This window comes from Helicoverpa armigera, chromosome 24, assembly GCF_030705265.1.
Source record: "Helicoverpa armigera isolate CAAS_96S chromosome 24, ASM3070526v1, whole genome shotgun sequence".
NCBI lineage: Eukaryota > Metazoa > Arthropoda > Insecta > Lepidoptera > Noctuidae > Helicoverpa > Helicoverpa armigera.
Genome location: NC_087143.1, coordinates 206,584 through 224,750, shown reverse-complemented (window position 1 = coordinate 224,750; position 18,167 = coordinate 206,584). Strand labels below are relative to the sequence as shown.

General features: G+C 33.9%; 1 protein-coding gene across 5 annotated transcripts in view; it reads right to left on the bottom strand.

Annotated features, from left to right (window-relative positions):
• LOC110379324 (uncharacterized) overlaps positions 1–18,167 on the bottom strand; it is a 66,016-nt gene that overhangs the window by 25,829 nt on the left and 22,020 nt on the right. The window contains exon 1 of one of the 5 annotated variants that reach the window (XM_064041091.1): positions 5,859–5,986. The exons of 3 other annotated variants lie outside the window; for them this stretch is intronic. In XM_064041091.1, the coding sequence (XP_063897161.1) occupies positions 5,859–5,970 (112 nt within the window). In that variant the 5' untranslated portion in view covers positions 5,971–5,986. Of the gene's footprint in view, positions 1–469; positions 579–5,858; positions 5,987–18,167 lie in introns of those variants that run through there. One more of the 5 variants, XM_064041089.1, reaches the window with a different exon arrangement.

Here is an 18,167-nt window from a genome sequence, read left to right as displayed (position 1 = left end):
TGTAGTAAATAAACTACGTAAGTAAATCTCGAGATTTTCTGTAGCTGACACTTACGTTGGAGTATGACGCAATGATAAGGGAACTCACCTTAGAGTACCTAAGTATAAGTATATCGTCAATAAGTACGTACTAACTGATGTCATGCCTTACTAATTAATGATATGAAAAACGTTTATTTCTTAGTGGCTGTCTGTCCCGGCTCTGCACGGGGTAGTTTAGTTTCTTTACGGAGTTAATTTTGTAATTGTATGTCAAGAAGTCCCAATTACGATTTTAATTAAGAGGAAATTTTTTTTGCTCGTACCCTCAAAGTTTGGGAACTACATACGTACCGACTTGAAAATTGTTATCCTAATTTTCTACGGGTAGGAGAGGAAGGAGTTCCCCCGGGACGCGAGTGAAACCGTGGGATACAAGTTACCTCTGTATGTACCTATAAACTTTTATGTGTAAAAGGTAGGTACTCACTGCAATATAAGACCAAACTTCTCAAACAAACGACACTGAGCATCAAACACGCGAACACACTCGGAATTATAATCACTAACACTGTGAAATCCATCGCTTTGTCTTTTCTTATTACGAATAACATTACATTCACCCTTAATAACTTCAATTAACTTTATAACATAACAATATTCCTACGGTATATTTTCTTCAATTTTCAAATAAGTTCTAACTCCAAGTTGGTAGGTAACAATCACGGTTAGATGCAATATAAGTTATCGGTAAAAGGGGCAAATATTAAACCTCTATGTGCGATAATGTTAATCTTATCTCCGTTTATCTGGGATAGGGAAGGTTTGGAGTGGGAGCGTGACGTCATTGGACAGATACCAGGCAAGGACAGGAGTTATCCACGTTTCACAATGGAGCGAATTATCCAAGTATTATCCAGGTGCAATAAAAATGGAGGTAAAATTAATTATTAAGGGTAAACAGGATGACCCTGTTTCGAAGTACGTTCATTAACATTACGGATCCTTGAAAACAAGAACAAGAATATAAATGTGGAGTCCCTTAAAATTGTAGATATTATTATTTTATTTCAAGTACGATTTTAACAAATAAGAATGGAAAAAAAGTGGTGTCAATTATTTACTTTTTTGGATAAGTCCTAGGAAGGTTGCTCATCAGCCTAATTTTTAGTAAAGGTTTATATTTTTGTTTTGTAAACAATCACTTATCACTGTTATTTTATCGATAGCAGCGCCATCTCTGTAACACTGACTGAACTTGTTACTGGCACGCTTATCAAAAAGTCTAGATTATCGCAAACGTTTGAAGTGGCGCTACTCGCCACTATGTGGCAGCACAGTTGCACAACAAAAAACAATATTATCAAATGAACAAAATGTAGGAAAGACAATGTGTCAAATTGTTTTCAAATATGAATTTTTTGACAGCAAATAATTTCTAACTACAAAAAATATACTTACACGAATCCTCAACAAAAAAATAAACTCTTTTGAAAAAAAAGCGGGCACCTATGCGAAATCTTAGTTTTAAGGACTTTACGTGTATTTCAAAGGGTTTTAATGATTGTAGTATGTTTCTAGCATCAAAAGGGTTAGCCAAGCATGCGTGAGAGTGTATTCTAAATTTTAATTTTGAACAATTGCTAAAAAATTGGTTAAACCTTGTTTTGGACTAATTGCTAGCAGAAAGTTCGTCGGTGTTTCGAAAAGTTTTTGAGTGATTTTCAGAAAAATGATAATGCAGTTTTAATTAATGATTAATGTACTTTTTTGTTAGATCAAAACATTTTTGAAAAACTATGCGTATTTGATAAAATTTTCACCTGCTCTAAATGGGCTATACCAATGGTTGATGGCAATGTTAAGAGTTTCGGTATTTTAGTGTAAAGCGTTCTATTGTTTAGATATTGTACCCACGTGTTTTAAAATATCGCTTTTTCAAAAATAAACACTATTTAGGAGTGTATCAATACCTTTCGCTGCGACAAAACCAATTTAAAGTAAGCAGTGCCGATCACAACTCGTCTCCTATCGGACTTTGACATTTTTAAAAGTCTTGAAATTCTACAAAAATCCTTTCAAAAACTTTTCAAAACACCGACGAACTTTCTGCTAGCAATTAGTCCAAAACAAGGTTTAACCAATTTCTTAGCAATTGTGCAAAATTCAAATTTAGAATACACTCTCACGCATTCTCGGCTAACTCTTTTGATGTTAGAAACATACTACAATCATTAAAACCCTTCGAAATACACGCAAAGTCCTTAAAACTAAGATTTCGCATAGGTGCCCGTTTTTTTTGCAAAAGAGTGTATATAAAAGAATGTTTTGATACAATAGCAAAAATAGTTCCAGTTGTTATAAAACTGAAAAACAAAAAAAAACGCGCATTCCAAGATTCGAACTCACACATTGTAGCCCAACAAACATGAACACAGATCAAACATGAACACAGATAAAATGCAACAAAGAAAAGTTACCGTCTTCGGTAAAGCGGAAAATGTATGAAAAACATATTTTCATAAAATGCCAAATACTTACTTAACCAAATATATTCAGACACATAAACGATCACTCCTATCACTATTACGCAGAAAATTATTACAACTACATTTACCATATTATTAAGTATATCAAAACAAAAAATAATTGTCAAAACACGTGGTTTGTTGACCAATCTCTATCCTCGAGTGTAAACCTTAAAATATAATGAGTTCGATATTCTACCGTTGATTAGATTACTGACAGACCCAGTTTTCATAATCTAGATAATTAATGAGATTATAAGGAAAATTGTTTGTTTACAATATTTAATTATTGTTTTATGATGCACTAGAAACATTATTTGATTATGTTTATTGCTTATTGTTGACAAATTATAGGATATACTATATTAGACTACCTATAAATGACTGTCAGGTTATCTGTGAATTGAATTGTTAATCTTCTAGCATTAATAACAATATTTGCGTGAAAAAACTGAAAATATTTTTTAAAATAGTTTCCGAAACCTCTAATGAATAATAAAAAATTGCTCGAGAAATCTCGAGAGAAATCGAAATAATAATTGAAATAATTTAACGATTAAATAATTAAGTGCAAATTATAAAATTATGCAATTAATGACTTAAATTAATAATTCGTCGATTACGAGTACTTATAATTAAAAGTTGAATTATCTCGTTAAAAATACTTTTACTTCAACAATGGCCTTGTAGATAATGAATAAATAAGCACACTACAGTTAGAAACTTAACGTTTTCTAATCTATTCCATTAACAATTAATTTATTATTTATTTAACAGTTATGTATTCGAAACCAGATTTTACGAACTAAAAACTACAATTGAAAATACGTACCTTAAAAACATGTTAATTTTATCTAAAAAAAAACCTTGTAAAATCGAAACTGAACCTAAAAGCTAACTGAATGAATATTATAATTACAAAACGCACATAATATAATTAGTTAGATATCCGTTGTATTGCGTTCGGCAGCCGACAGTTAAAACTCAATGGCCTCTAACATTGGTACTGCAAGGTCTGATACCGGTCACGTATGCTCGGGCTTTGTATTACTTACTACAGCATAGTACTGACTAATACAAAACTTCATGTTAAAGTATCTATCAGAGAGTCGAAACTATGATCTTTATGAAGGATTTTCAAAACGGGAGGCGGTTTTCAATTTGAATATGTCAGTTTTTCTTTATGATAGGTGATCGAAATCTTACAATTACTTCTTGTGTTATCTTTTATAATGCGTGTTCCTATTATACACTTCCAAGTTATTTAAATTAAACAAAGGCTATCATAAAAAAGAATTTAAAACTGAAACTGTCATGTACCTGAACGTCATCATCAAATAAACATTACATCTATAACTTCAGCCTCATTTCACTGACAAAGAAAACTGCGTTGGAGTTTTATAGAGCGTCATTCATTCACAGAACATTGTCATAATTGCTAAAGCTCAATTTAACCGACAACGTAAACGGCAGTTTTTCTTATAACAACTGTTTACTATGAATTTTCGCGCTCAATTTTCAAAGCAAACAATTATTTTAAGAAAACTGTTGTTTAATTTGTCGGTAAACTTGGCCTAAAATGTATGACGTCATACCCCATGGTTGACGCGCGGGGTACAGCTAGTAGGTGTTTATAATTATGATGGACAAAACATGTGAATTACATTAGCATATTTGTAGTACAATGGAACAATTCGTTACTAATATGGGTAGAAAGTATTACTATGTTTACTGGTCGTGACATGTTAGTTTTGTTGTGACAATTCTTGTAACGATCGTTGGTAATATCCTTTTTATACTTTTTCGCTCTAACTACACTTCACGCTAATATAAAGAGGGTCAGAGGGTCTATGCAATGACTTTTCCGTTTTTTTAGGGTTCCGTAGCCAAAATGGCAAAAACGGAACCCTTATAGTTTCGTCATGTCCGTCTGTCCGTCTGTCCGTCTGTCCGTCTGTCCGTCTGTCACAGCCGATTTACTCGGAAACTATAAGTACTACAGTGATGAAATTTGATGGGAATATGTGTTGTATGAACCGCTACAAAAATATGACACTAAATAGTAAAAAAAAGAATTGGGGGTGGGGCCCCCCATACATGTAACTGAGGGATGAAATTTTTTTTTTCGATGTACATACCCGTGTGGGGTATCAATGGAAAGGTCTTTTAAAATGATATAAAGTTTTCTAAAAAACATTTTTCTTAAAGTGAACGGTTTTTGAGATATCAGCTCTCAAAGTCGTAAAAAGTATGTCCCCCCCCCTCTATTTTTATAACTACGGGGTATAAAATTCTAAAAAAAATAGAGGTGATGCATGCTAATTAACTCTTTCAACGATTTTTGGTTTGATCAAAGTATCTCTTATAGTTTTTGAGATAGGTTGATTTAACTGTAATTTACGGAACCCTTCGTGCACGAGTCCGACTCGCACTTGGCCGGTTTTTTACCATAACTCCCACTCCTTAAAACCTAACTTTTGGCGATTTGTTCTAATATATTTTGGTCTAGTCCAACCGGATACCTGATCGTTATAAGAAGTTCTGCATAAGTGCATAATGTTTTATGAACGCATTAAAACTATCGGCTAACTAAAAGTTTGCAGCATGCGGACGCTCTTATTCACCCTATGCGATTTCTGAGATTTTAACCAAGAAAACTTACTAAGGTGAAATCTTTTATTCTTAAGAAAAGTAAGTACCTAACATCCTGAAATTCAGACGTCATCAACCTACCTAATTTCTATATCACAATAATAACACAATAAACATAGTTTATCACTATGTACACCCAAACCCGTGCGAGATAACTAATTAATGTCAGTTAATCACTTGAGCCTCAGATAAAAGAATTTGCTTTAGCTTTTACTATTTGCTACGTATTCTAGTTGCAAACCAAATAAAACTATGGTTTTTCCCAGGCGGTATCATTTCGTATTTGAACGATAATTTTAGAATATCTTTGACTGAATTCACGTAGGTACGTTATCACACTTCACTGTAATATGTATATGTATTTTCGAAGAAAATTGTCTTCTATGGTGACATTCCGCTAGCTACTTTAATTTTCATTCATATTGCAGGTTGCTAGACCACTCTTCGATACATGATTGCAAAATGAAACAATGACATTAGTGAGAATTTCATAACTCTGGTAGATAACACAAAGTTACTTAATATAGAGTCACGTCTTTCGAGTTACTTTTCAAGATTTCTTTCAAATTCTCGCAACAGCACAATTAACAGATAAAAAATAGGTGTAATAGTTAGTTGAAAATGAGGCAAAATTAAAACGATCCCTACATTACTTAGGCGGCAATAAATTTAACACAAACATTTACAAAAATAACTCACCATTCTGATACTTAGTGATACAATACAGCAAGAACAACGTTAGCAAATATGTCAAATAGCAAAATAAAGGAGCAAACACCACCAAAACTAGACCAGCCATTTGTGACAACATCTTCACACAGACAGATTGACACGAACAGACAGAAGAAAGATTTGATTGACGATTTGCACACTACCACAATTCAATATGGATACAGTTTACAAACGAAAAACGGTGTGCAAAAGTTCCGAAATAAGTCACTGAACTTTATTTTTTAAATAAGTTTTCATTAATAAGATTTTTCTTTAATAATTTTTTTTTAGTTGTTATTAATTAGCGGCTGGTCGACCTCGGTATTCGCGGATGGGTAAAACACTGAATGTTATCATATCTCTGTTAGTTTTAGAGAAAAGTACATAATTATAAAGATGTTGGACATGATAGCAGTTGAAGGTTGCTGTCGTGTTATTTTGAGAAGTGAAGTTTAAGGTGAAATAATGAAGAGTTTGTTATTTTGTGGGTCCTTTGAACCATGGTTATCAGGACAAGTGGTCCAGTTTTCTATCATTTCCTTACACATACATTATGAATCAAAAACGTTTAATGGGTCTTACGGAAAACGAGTCATCTGATTGTCAATTAATTGTAGGTATACTAAAGTTCCTTATTAATAAACACACAAGCGTAAATTCGCGTCTTTGACACACGTCCCGAGTAGGGCTGCCATCCGTCCGGGTTTCCCCGGATTTGTCCTCGTTTGGAGGCCGTCCGGGGGCCGTCCGGACGAGGTTTCAAGAAGTGTCCGGGGAAAACCCGGACACTTTTCATGTAAGGAATTGAATCATTGAATTTAAGTATATGTTAATAGTGTAGGGATTACAAATTAGGTTCGGGGGAAAAATGCGATTTACGCCAAATGTCCGGGTTTTTAGGGTTCCGTAGCCAAAATGGCAAAAACGGAACCCTTATAGTTTCGTCATGTCCGTCTGTCCGTCTGTCCGTCTGTCACAGCCGATTTACTCGGAAACTATAAGTACTACAGTGATGAAATTTGATGGGAATATGTGTTGTATGAACCGCTACAAAAATATGACACTAAATAGTAAAAAAAAGAATTGGGGGTGGGGCCCCCCATACATGTAACTGAGGGATGAAATTTTTTTTTTCGATGTACATACCCGTGTGGGGTATCAATGGAAAGGTCTTTTAAAATGATATAAAGTTTTCTAAAAAACATTTTTCTTAAAGTGAACGGTTTTTGAGATATCAGCTCTCAAAGTCGTAAAAAGTATGTCCCCCCCCCTCTATTTTTATAACTACGGGGTATAAAATTCTAAAAAAAATAGAGGTGATGCATGCTAATTAACTCTTTCAACGATTTTTGGTTTGATCAAAGTATCTCTTATAGTTTTTGAGATAGGTTGATTTAACTGTAATTTACGGAACCCTTCGTGCACGAGTCCGACTCGCACTTGGCCGGTTTTTAAGTGTTTGTCCGGGTTTAGCGAAATTCGAGATGGCAGCCCTAGTCCCGAGGGAACTACTTCCCGCAAATAGATAAAAAGAGGCTTGCGTGTTATTCGGATACATAAGCCACAGTACTATCAAGATTCATCAATATCCAAGCAGCTGTTTTTGCATCCATGTTTTTCCAAACAAGCTCAACAAGCCCTCAAGCTTTCGCGTTTATAATATCAGTAGTATTGGATAGTTACATGACCTCAGAGGAAGCCATTACTGCGATCTTTTCATGCCTCCTTAGCTTCGTCCATACCTCGACTCAGGTATACACGCCGGTTGCGAGTACAATACACTACTTAGACCTTCACCTTTAAAGGTTAAATATAAACACAAAAGCGCTTCCACAAAGTTATTAAAAGGAGGAGTAATCTGTGTTTTCGTAATTCCATACAAAAATAGCGGGTTCCCATCCCACAACGTACCCAGACTTTTCAAATCGGTTTAGTAGTTTCGGAGCAAAATTTTTCCTCTTAATTATATTAGTGTCTGGATCTAAATACCTTCTGTATGATCTTTAAAGTGAAGACTTTCCACCGGAAAAACAATGATGAATAAAATCTCTTCCTTTTCGCCTTTAATTGTTATCTTCACTACCGCATACTAACTAAATAGATATACCTACGTAGGAAGTTATATAAAGCTATTCTTTGTTGTAATGTAAACGTAACAATGTTATCTAAAATGTGGAAATCGTGGATAAAAAATTGTTTTATTACTTTAAGGTTGTTCAAAGAGAAGTTTACTACTACAAGTGCAGTTAATGCAGTTTTTATTAACGTTTTGTAAATAATTGAAAATGTCCAAATAAAGATAAAACACAGAAGAATACTTCAGAATACTTTTAAAACTAAACCTCGACGAAGATCATGTAACAGTTTAAATTTCAAATCTGTATTTTTATACCAACTTTATTTTTAGATATAATCAAAACGAGTCTAAAAATAACAGCAAAAGACTTGGGTTTAACAGTTTATTTTATGTTTTCCGTTCGCCTTCATATGAGCATAAAAACCTTACAATGTTTATGGAAGCTGTAATTAGGAACTGCATGCTAATCAATATATCGTAAAATCTATTTTTACAGCCCTAGTAATAGACTACAATCATACCAAAAACTTAGTACCTACTACTGATCGTTTTCAGTAAAATTATCGGTTTCGTTTAAATAAAACTAATTTTACGGATTTTACGGACAGCTGTAAAGGATCCGAAACGTCGTGATTCATCATCCTCCGAGCCTTTTCCCAATCATGTTGGGTCGGCTTCCAGACTAACCGGATTCAGCCGAAACGTCGTGATTAAAATAAAATATAATATAAGTAACCGCAATAAAACCCGTAAAAGTAGTTTTATTTAAATGTCTAATATTCGCATAAGTGTCAGAAGAAATCAATATGTAATCGGTTTCGTGTTATATTGAAGCCATTATTTTAGTTATCAGTGATTATTTTTGTCCGTAATGAAAATATGTATCTACTAGCCACTGTGCAGGTACAACTTCACTAAGAAATTCTGTTACTCGTGTTCATAATTTAACTCTAGCCAATTAAAGCTGATACTTTTGATGATAATTTATTAGTATCGGTGACCTCAGTCCGAGCAAAACTCGTAAAATACTAAATGAATCATCTGATTGCCTGCAACTAGGCTATTCAGTTAATGGATGATAATCGGAACTCGCCAATTGCTTGGACTGACACACACACTCACACACACATACATACACACAGATGAGTGCATGAGGGACCTTGCTGTGAACACAAGGTCCTAAAAGTCACGTAAGTTTGTTTAGCTTTGTTTTTCCTTGTTTCCGAATCTAAAAAAATACTTTGGACTACGGCACCATGAGGTATTTTTGGAATTTTGAATACCGGTATACATAGTGAAGAAAATATTAAATCATACGAAAGGAAAACTCTAACTAAGTCAAAGTCAATTTTTTTTTATTTCAAATAGGCCTTTGCAGGCTCCTATGAAACGTCACACTAGTTGCACGGTTCCAAAAAGTTGGTCTCATGGAGAAGAGAGGCAAGAAACTCCATAAACACTCTATTTAACTCTATTGAGAATTATTTGGACACTCCTAATAGAACAAAAGAAACAGATACAAACTTAATGCTTTTGTTCGAAAGAACAATGTTATGATAAGGAAAGGTCATGAACATTAAAAGCTTTTACAAACAAATCAATACTATTGATAAGTTAACACTCGTTGATTCTCATAGAGATTGTAAACTGCGTGGGTGAAAGTTTTTCATTCTGACTAGATAAGTATATTACCTATATTCTAATAGTAGTAAGTACATAGGAACCTAATTTGATGATGCAATATCAAGCTCGTCAGGGGTAAACCATTATTTTATCTTATTTATTTGGTTCTGATTTGGATGAACAAAGAACGATAAACAAGTGACTTGAAGTGAAAACTCTTACTATGAAAATCTTTACATTTCCATTTGGTATAGTGATCTCTATATTGATCTTAATACTACAAAAGTTTACAGAAACTTGTACTTTTGGTGAGTTTGGAAAAAAAATGGTGCATGATGAAATTGTGCGTAACAGTTAGTAGGTATATAAATATTATAAAGTAATAATAGACTGAAACCTTAATAATTACGTAGCATTAAGAGTTCCAAGTGCCGAATTTTAATATGAGTTAACTTTTGTTTGTTAACTAGTGGAACTCTTTGAAACTAAATTGTAAGTGCAGATACATAAATTGTGTGTGAAAGTCATAAAAAGTCGTGGTGGCCTAGTGGGTAAAGGACCAACCTCTCAAGTATGAGGGCGCGGGTTCGATCCCAGGTCAGGCAAGTACCAATGCAACTTTTCTAAGTTTGTATGTAGGTACTTTCTAAGTATATCTTAGACACCAATGGCTGTGTTTCGGATGGCACGTAAAACTGTAGGTCCCGGCTGTCATTGAACATCCTTGGCAGTCGTTACGGGCAGTCAGAAGCCAGTAAGTCTGACACCAGTCTAACCGAAAAGGGGTATCGGGTTGCCCGGGTAACTGGGTTGAGGAGGTCAGATAGGCAGTCGCTTCTTGTAAAGCACTGGTACTCAGCTGAATCCGGTTAGACTGGAAGCCGACCCCAACATGATTGGGTTTTTCCCAATCCCAATTGGCTCGGAGGATGATGAGATACATAAATTGTGTGAGTAAATAACGACAATACTTACATTTCCACGTTATTTCTGTAGCAGTTATACAATAAACACAACAGTAATATAAACGATATTGACAGCGGTAATACAACTAATTTAAACCAAACACTTGTAACTACGCTAGACTTTTGCGGATCCGAGTCTACGGAATATGTTTCCATTTTGAAACAAATAATATTACATAAACAAAAACACTTGTAAATAGATAAATACTTAATAGATTTTAGGGACGTTAATTATTTTTTTGTATGAAATATTTTGCACAGTTATTAGTAATTTCAGTTAAGTTAAACGCACGATGTGTCAGTAAAGCTGGTTTAGGTTAAAATACTTGGCATAATAAACGGCTGTTATCTGGTCATTATCGATAATATATCTGCGAGAATATTCTGGACTAGTTGTTGTAGTCGGGTTCACTTGTTTTCTGCAGTGATAATGCTATTTTGAAGGACAACAATGGTTTACATATTTTTTGAATGGATGGTGACTTTCATAATTCAGTTTGGTGTTATGTCAATAAGTTATACGTCTTTCTGAATAACATTATAATGTCATGTTTGTCATTATAATGTTATTCAGATAGTTTTTTCCATGATAAAGTATTGGTTTCCGGAAGAATAAGTTAGATGACTTTTAAGTGTTATGATATTTTTTTTTATAATGCTACTGCTCCACCTGCGTCTTAACGCGTTAAATTTTGGCATTACGCAGATGTGGCCAACGTTTTAATGGCAATTTATACAAATGGCATTATGAATAGCATTAAACGTTAAGCGATAACTCGGGTGTCGGTTTTTTGGACACATCAAAGGGTTTTAGTGCGTAGCTTAGAGCGCTAAGTGATGTTGGCTACATTAATGCCATCTCATTGCACGCATGCAAGGACGAGTGTAGATACTTTGTTTAAGCGGTAACTGCATTTTACGAGCACGGTAATGGAATGGTCAAATGAGAAAGCTTTAGTTTTTAGAATTATTTTGTGTGTCTGAGTTTAACCTCTTCAATGTGTGTTAACGCGTAACTTCATGAGGGATTAACTCTTTGCAGAATTGTACCTAAGTGTAGCCAACACGCATTTTTAATGCAATAAGTAACGTGTAGTTGGCCATTGACATTAACGTTAACGCTAACGCAGGTGGAGCAGGAGCATAATAAGTAATGAAATAAAAATTTAAACTAGATTTAGTCAAGACGAGTCAAAGTATTTTTATTTAAGTTACATACGTAATTCAAATTCGGATCAAAAGACCACTATTTTTAACGTAATTTTTAAGAATAATAAAAATACTCAAATTGAAGGAAACACAAACAACACAATATTTAATATGTTAATGACACATTAGCTAACACGAAACTGTGTTTAGCGCTAATCTTTATGATAACGTATACAAATACTAGTTATCTCGTTCAACTGAAGGCGGATTTTAGTTCAGTCATTACTAGGATTGCCCTTTTCCGTGTTAGTAGAGTATGCACAGCATCATTTAACGGTGGAAATTGCCAGTCTTCTTAATATAGGAAGTTATAAGGAGGCCAAAAAATATCATTCTCACTAGTCGAACAATCTAGGTAAGCTGTGTTTCCATGGCAGATAATGACGCATCAATATCTCAAAGCTAATTTTCAAGCTACGTATACCTTAGACACCAATGACTGTGTTTCGGATGGCACGTTAAACTGTAGGTCCCGGCTGTCATTGAACATCCTTGGCAGTCGTTACGGGTAGTCAGCAGCCAGTAAGTCTGACACCAGTCTAACCAAGGGGTAATGGGTTGACCGGGTAACTGGGTTGAGGAGGGCAGATAGGCAGACGCTTCTTGTAAAGCACTGGTAGTCAGCTGAATCCGGTTAGACTGGAAGCCAACCCCAACATAGTTGGGAAAAATGCTCGGAGGATGTGAATTTTCAAGCTCCGGTAGTTTTATTTAAGGCTAATTTCAATATAGATTTCAGATGCAAGAAATCACTTGCGGCAGTTGATGACATATATTTTTACCGCATAAAGGTATCAATATCCCGCAAAGTCAGTAACACATCCACGGGGGTTACAAAAGTGACATCCTTGATGCACCATACCTAATCCGGAAACTCTCAGTTTGAAGAAAAACAAATAAATCCACTCGAAGTGTATTACGCAGATACACACTTGTATCAAAGGAGCCGACTTCGAGAGCAGCTTAACGAAATTATACTGATAACTACCAGCGTGACTAGATCACATGATTCGACTCAAATATGTATCAGATGATCATGATATTATCTTCTTTTATTTATACCTAAATTGACAGTTGGACCTTCAGAAGGCTATTTTTGAAACTTATTAAAGTACATTCGCGGACGTTAATGGTTGAACTACTTCCATATTTTCGCAATTTTGTTGTTTAATATGTTTTCCATATTACACGATTAATTAGTAAATAAGATGTTTGTAATCCTAATAAGTTGTTTATATTAAATCCATACGTTTACACAATGTTTTCTTTTTAACCGACTTCCAAAAAAGAGTTCTCAATTCGTCGGAATCACTTATTTTTTTGTATTATTACAGCAAAATTACCTATGGTGATAAGTAGCTCAAACATTAACGTCCAAGGCCAATATTATATACCTAATTAAATAAATAATTACCGACACTTTTTATATAGCCAATAATGTTATTATAATATCTAGCCTAAATAAATTAAGTGAGGTTTTTGTTCTTAATAAAAAGCACTGCGTCATTTAATGATACATATTAAGGTATATTAGTGACTTGGTAACAACACTACGTGACTATGTGTTACATATATTTTTTACTTCTAGTCTATCATTAAATTCGTTTTTGTTTTATTAATTTTATAACTGGCATGATGTCATCCGAATGAGTCAACTGTAACTAAACAATAGAACCTTTGCTCCCAATTTATTACAATATAATTTTACAAACCTTCTAGATTATTCGAATCTAAGGCCCAACAACTATTTGAAGTCATTTCCTTTTCCAGACAGGAAATTCAAGTCATTTTATCTTGTAATCTGAAAATTCGAGGTTTTCCAAAAATATCTCACGTAGCACTTTGCTTGTCTATTTTCTTTTATCTGAATTATTGATCGGTGAAAAGATCGGTGTTTTAAATCTGTGCCTTCAAATAGAAGGCCGATTTTATCGGTGAACATGAAAGTAGTGCCTGATGCTTGAGGTTTATGATAATTTTAATATAGCTTTGATGGATTGCATGTTATCTCACTGAGGTATTTATGTTGCATGGGACCATGACCTAGGTCATACGACAGAGTTTAAACGTTTAAGTTATTTACATAACTCTTATGTTTAGATAAGAGTTCATTGTGTCACGTAAACATAATTATCATTTTCAAATAACCAAAGCCTTCTACAGAATAATAGATTTAACGCCCAATCAAAGAATTCATACATATACGAGTACCTACTTAGTTAGGTACGATTTCAATGCCAATTTATAAGTAGATTAGCACCAAGTCTTACCATATTATGGTGTGTTGAAGACATTTTTTGTCACATAGAACAACAGTCGACAAAAAATATTCGACCAATGTCGTGTTAAAATATGTATATTCTAGTCGTATCGTTAGTACATCGTAAATAGACAAAATAACTAAGTAGGTACACCAGACATGAACTGTCGAGCTATTTGATAACCATAGATAACTACAAATTGGATAGACAAATGTGTTTGATAAGATCTATTGCTAAAGAGGTTCTAATAGCAACTATACTCGTTGCTTCTATAAGATATTGTGCACACAAGGACGAAAGAGAACGTAGGTACTGACCTAAAATGCAACAAAATTATATTATTACTGTACAAGTTGCAATGTACTTCGAGATTTATGAGCCATTTGAGCATTGCGGAACGCATAACCAATTGCGGATCCAAACACCAACTCATCTCGGTTTCAAATGCAGCTAAAGTATCTTTCAAGAAGATGAAAGGCATTCATTTCAAATCAACTCTAAACTAATTGTAGGTATAGCTAAGCTTAAGATGTTTGTAAGCTTGAATGTCATACTGTAAGGTCCTTGTGGTGCTAATATTTCTTAATCATTAAAAAAGAAAAATAAGTATTATACAGCCCATTCATTGAGGAAGGTTACTTTTTAACAGGGCGATCGAAGTAGTTCCGATGAAACACAGTTAAAACCGCTATCCGAAACTATTATAGGGCCTTATAATTAATATCAGCACATTAGTTAACAAAATAAACAACAGAATCCTCTCAACATTATCAATAAGGCCACTCAACGAGATCATTCTTAAAAGACCAGAAAATATCGATCAAAAATCGAACATGTTATCTCAATCGCTCTCTTTGTACCTACGTAAATAGCATATTTTTATAGGTATGTCACGATAAATGTGCATGAAAAGTCACGGGATTCATGACTAATATCTATCACTTTTATCTTATTTACGCAAATCAACGCAAATCTATCATCCGAGTATTTATAACTTGAGTTGTAAAAATAGTTCAAGTGTTTATCAAAATAGATTTCTATTTTCCTGTTTTTCTAACGCTAATGTTGTCTTTTTATAGTGAAAAAATGCTGATTGCAATAAAACTCATTGAGCAATGTAGTAAGAATTAACTCAACATAGTGTTTAGTAAATTCTTGGCAATCTTTTATGAGTGCGTTTTATGGCTGTGAGATAATTTTAGATTTTATTACTCAAGCAATTAAGCCTATATGGGATTTATATGACGGTAAGCTAACTATTTTAGTATACCTTTGAAAATAAACATCTAAACAAGACCAAATTACACTTATACAAATATTTTGTGAAAGTACATAATACATAGTTCCAAGATGAATTAGTCATCTTAAAAGTTTTAAACTTTCAGGAATTAAGATCCTACATACTTTCATATTAACATCCCGCTTCTTAATAAACATGTACGTACATAACATCTATTTAAAGAACAAACTCTATAAATAATTTAAATTTGAAGACCTTCAACCAGACAGAATGACGTGGTCATTCATAAGTGTCTGGTCACACGTTGCGAGATAAGCCACAGCGACCCAGTGCGACTGGACTCGCTAGACTATAATCTCCTTCTATTGTTCTGTTATCAGCCACTGACCTACATACGAGGGTAATTTATAAGTCTGTTATTCTGTAGGAATTAAGGTGTATCTAATTTTAGTGAATGTGTCTGGTCATATTGTGATTAGAGTTTATTACTGCACCGAATCGTTCATAGAGCCTATTTTTTATTAGGTACTCATTTTTAGGGTTTCGTACCCAAAGGGTAAAACGGGACCCCATTGTTTTCGCTCCTCTGTCCGTCCGTCCGTCTGTCCTTAGAGAGCTGAAATTTTCACAGATGATGTATTTCTGTTGCCGCTATAACAACAAATACTGAAAACTAGAATAAAATAAATATTTTGGATTTTTTTTTGCTAATTTTTGCTCTGGTACGGAACCCTTCGTGCGCGAGTCCGACTCGCACTTGGCCGGTTTTTTTAAATAGTCTTCATTTAACAAATATGTATGATAAAAAAATAAGTACAGATATCTTTCATATGACTAACCTTTTCCCAAACCTAGATGTGGTCGGCTTCCAGTCATAATACATCTGACTCCTACCAGTGTTTTACATGGAGTGATTGCCTATCTGAACTGCATAATAACAGTATTTAATTCGCAATCGATTTATATCAAATACGTGTAGCCGACATCGACACAGCTGAGAAAATGCTAAGCAGATGCTGACGTGAATTCTATAATAATATACCAATACCAACAAGGTATTCTGTTAATAAAGTCAATGTCACCTGTTTGATCTCCAATATAGTTCACAGCCATCTGTTTATTATCTATGGTTTTATTTCAAATGCATTGTTTTCGTTGTTTTGCAGTGTATTTATATGTCACAGAATATTTGCCAAATCGATTTTATTACATTATTTTCGGCGACATTTACAAAAATGATACTTATGGATCAAAATTGGTCCTTCCTTGAGCGTAACGAATATTGCATAACATGTTTTAACAACATTCTAGTCTATTTATGATATTTCAATTAAATTATGTAATAACCTTGGAAAAAATTAAATGATGACATTTGAGACAAAAGAAATCAAGCTTCCAGGAAGCAAATTAATGTCAATGCATAATAATAGAATTGTGTGATAAAATCTACATTATTCAATTTGGTAAAACTACGTTTTCTTGCATACCCATTCCTATTGCTAGAGGACGCCATTTTATTCCTAACATCTGTTAAGAGCGTGTACGCTCGGCGCGCGATGTCAACTTTAGGTAATTCAACGCAAAAAACCGCGCAGACTAGCGTCGCGGCTGTGTGCGTGCCTATCATACTGCACGTATAGTCACACAAACCATTTTGATCCTTTCGAGTGAAATTGGTAGAACAAAAAATATATTATTTAGTAAATAGTTAATAGCGGGAAAATAGTGTAAGTCTATGGATGTCTAAAATATAAAAGCATGAAAATAAGTCGTTAATACTTACACTCTTTTGCAAAAAAATCGGGCACCTATGAAAACCTTGGTTTTGAGGACTTTCTGTATATTACATACAATTTTCAACAGTACTAAATAGTCGACTGATGATTAATGACAATGTTAAGAGTTTCTGTATTTTAACCGATTTCAAAAAAAGAAAGGAGGAGGTTTCAATTAGATTGTTTTGTGATTGTTCTCAATTTGATTGTTCTCGATTTCTCAAAGACGCCTGGACCGATTTGAAAAATTGATTGTTTATATGAATGGTCCAGTCCATCCAGACCGAAAAATTGTGGTCAAATAACAACAATTGCCGGAAAGCCAAATATTGGTGAAGAGCTTGGGTTTACCATTGCAAATAAAGTTTTAAGTTATCTATCCTATATGCTTCAAAAGTTATTCGAGATCAAAAGTCAAAATTTGAAGCAGCATTTGAAGCAAGCCCTTTCATTTGATACCCATATCGTAGGAATGCATTAAAACATTTTTTCTCCATCTTGGGTATACCGCCATATTGGATATAGAATCATACATTGTCATTAAAACTGAACATTCAAACAAAATTTCAACTCAATCGATAAAAAAAATATGCTTCAAAATTGAACTTTAAATAAAATAGTAATGTATCAAGATTTATTGGTCGCGCTTGAAATGTACTCTATTCTCGGTATCCACGGCAGAGGTTATTCACCCTACGCGATGTGACGGAGCGACACGTCCTCTCTGTGAAGCCTTGCGGCGGTCTGGTTTGAGTTGACTCGCGTGCAGCGTTTTATAGTAGTTTTAAATAATTTATAAAAAAATAAAAACGAGAGATTAAATTATAATATAAAGTTTATGTTTTAAAGAAAGAGTTATATTACTATAGTAAATAATTGTTATATTAAATTAAGTAAGATAGATAGGTAAAAAAAGCATTTGAAATTCACAATTTTTCACATTGTTAAAATATTTTTTTCTGAAAGATAGAGACCGAAATCAAAAAATGTTTTCAACTAACTATATGCATGGGGATTTCGTCTATGAGTAAAAAAATAAAGATGATTAGATTTGCTACTGTTTTCACATGAATTTAAGCTTCGAAATAGACGCTGAACGGGAATTTTATAAAACATCTGTTACGTTATAGGGGTTCTAAGTATTTAA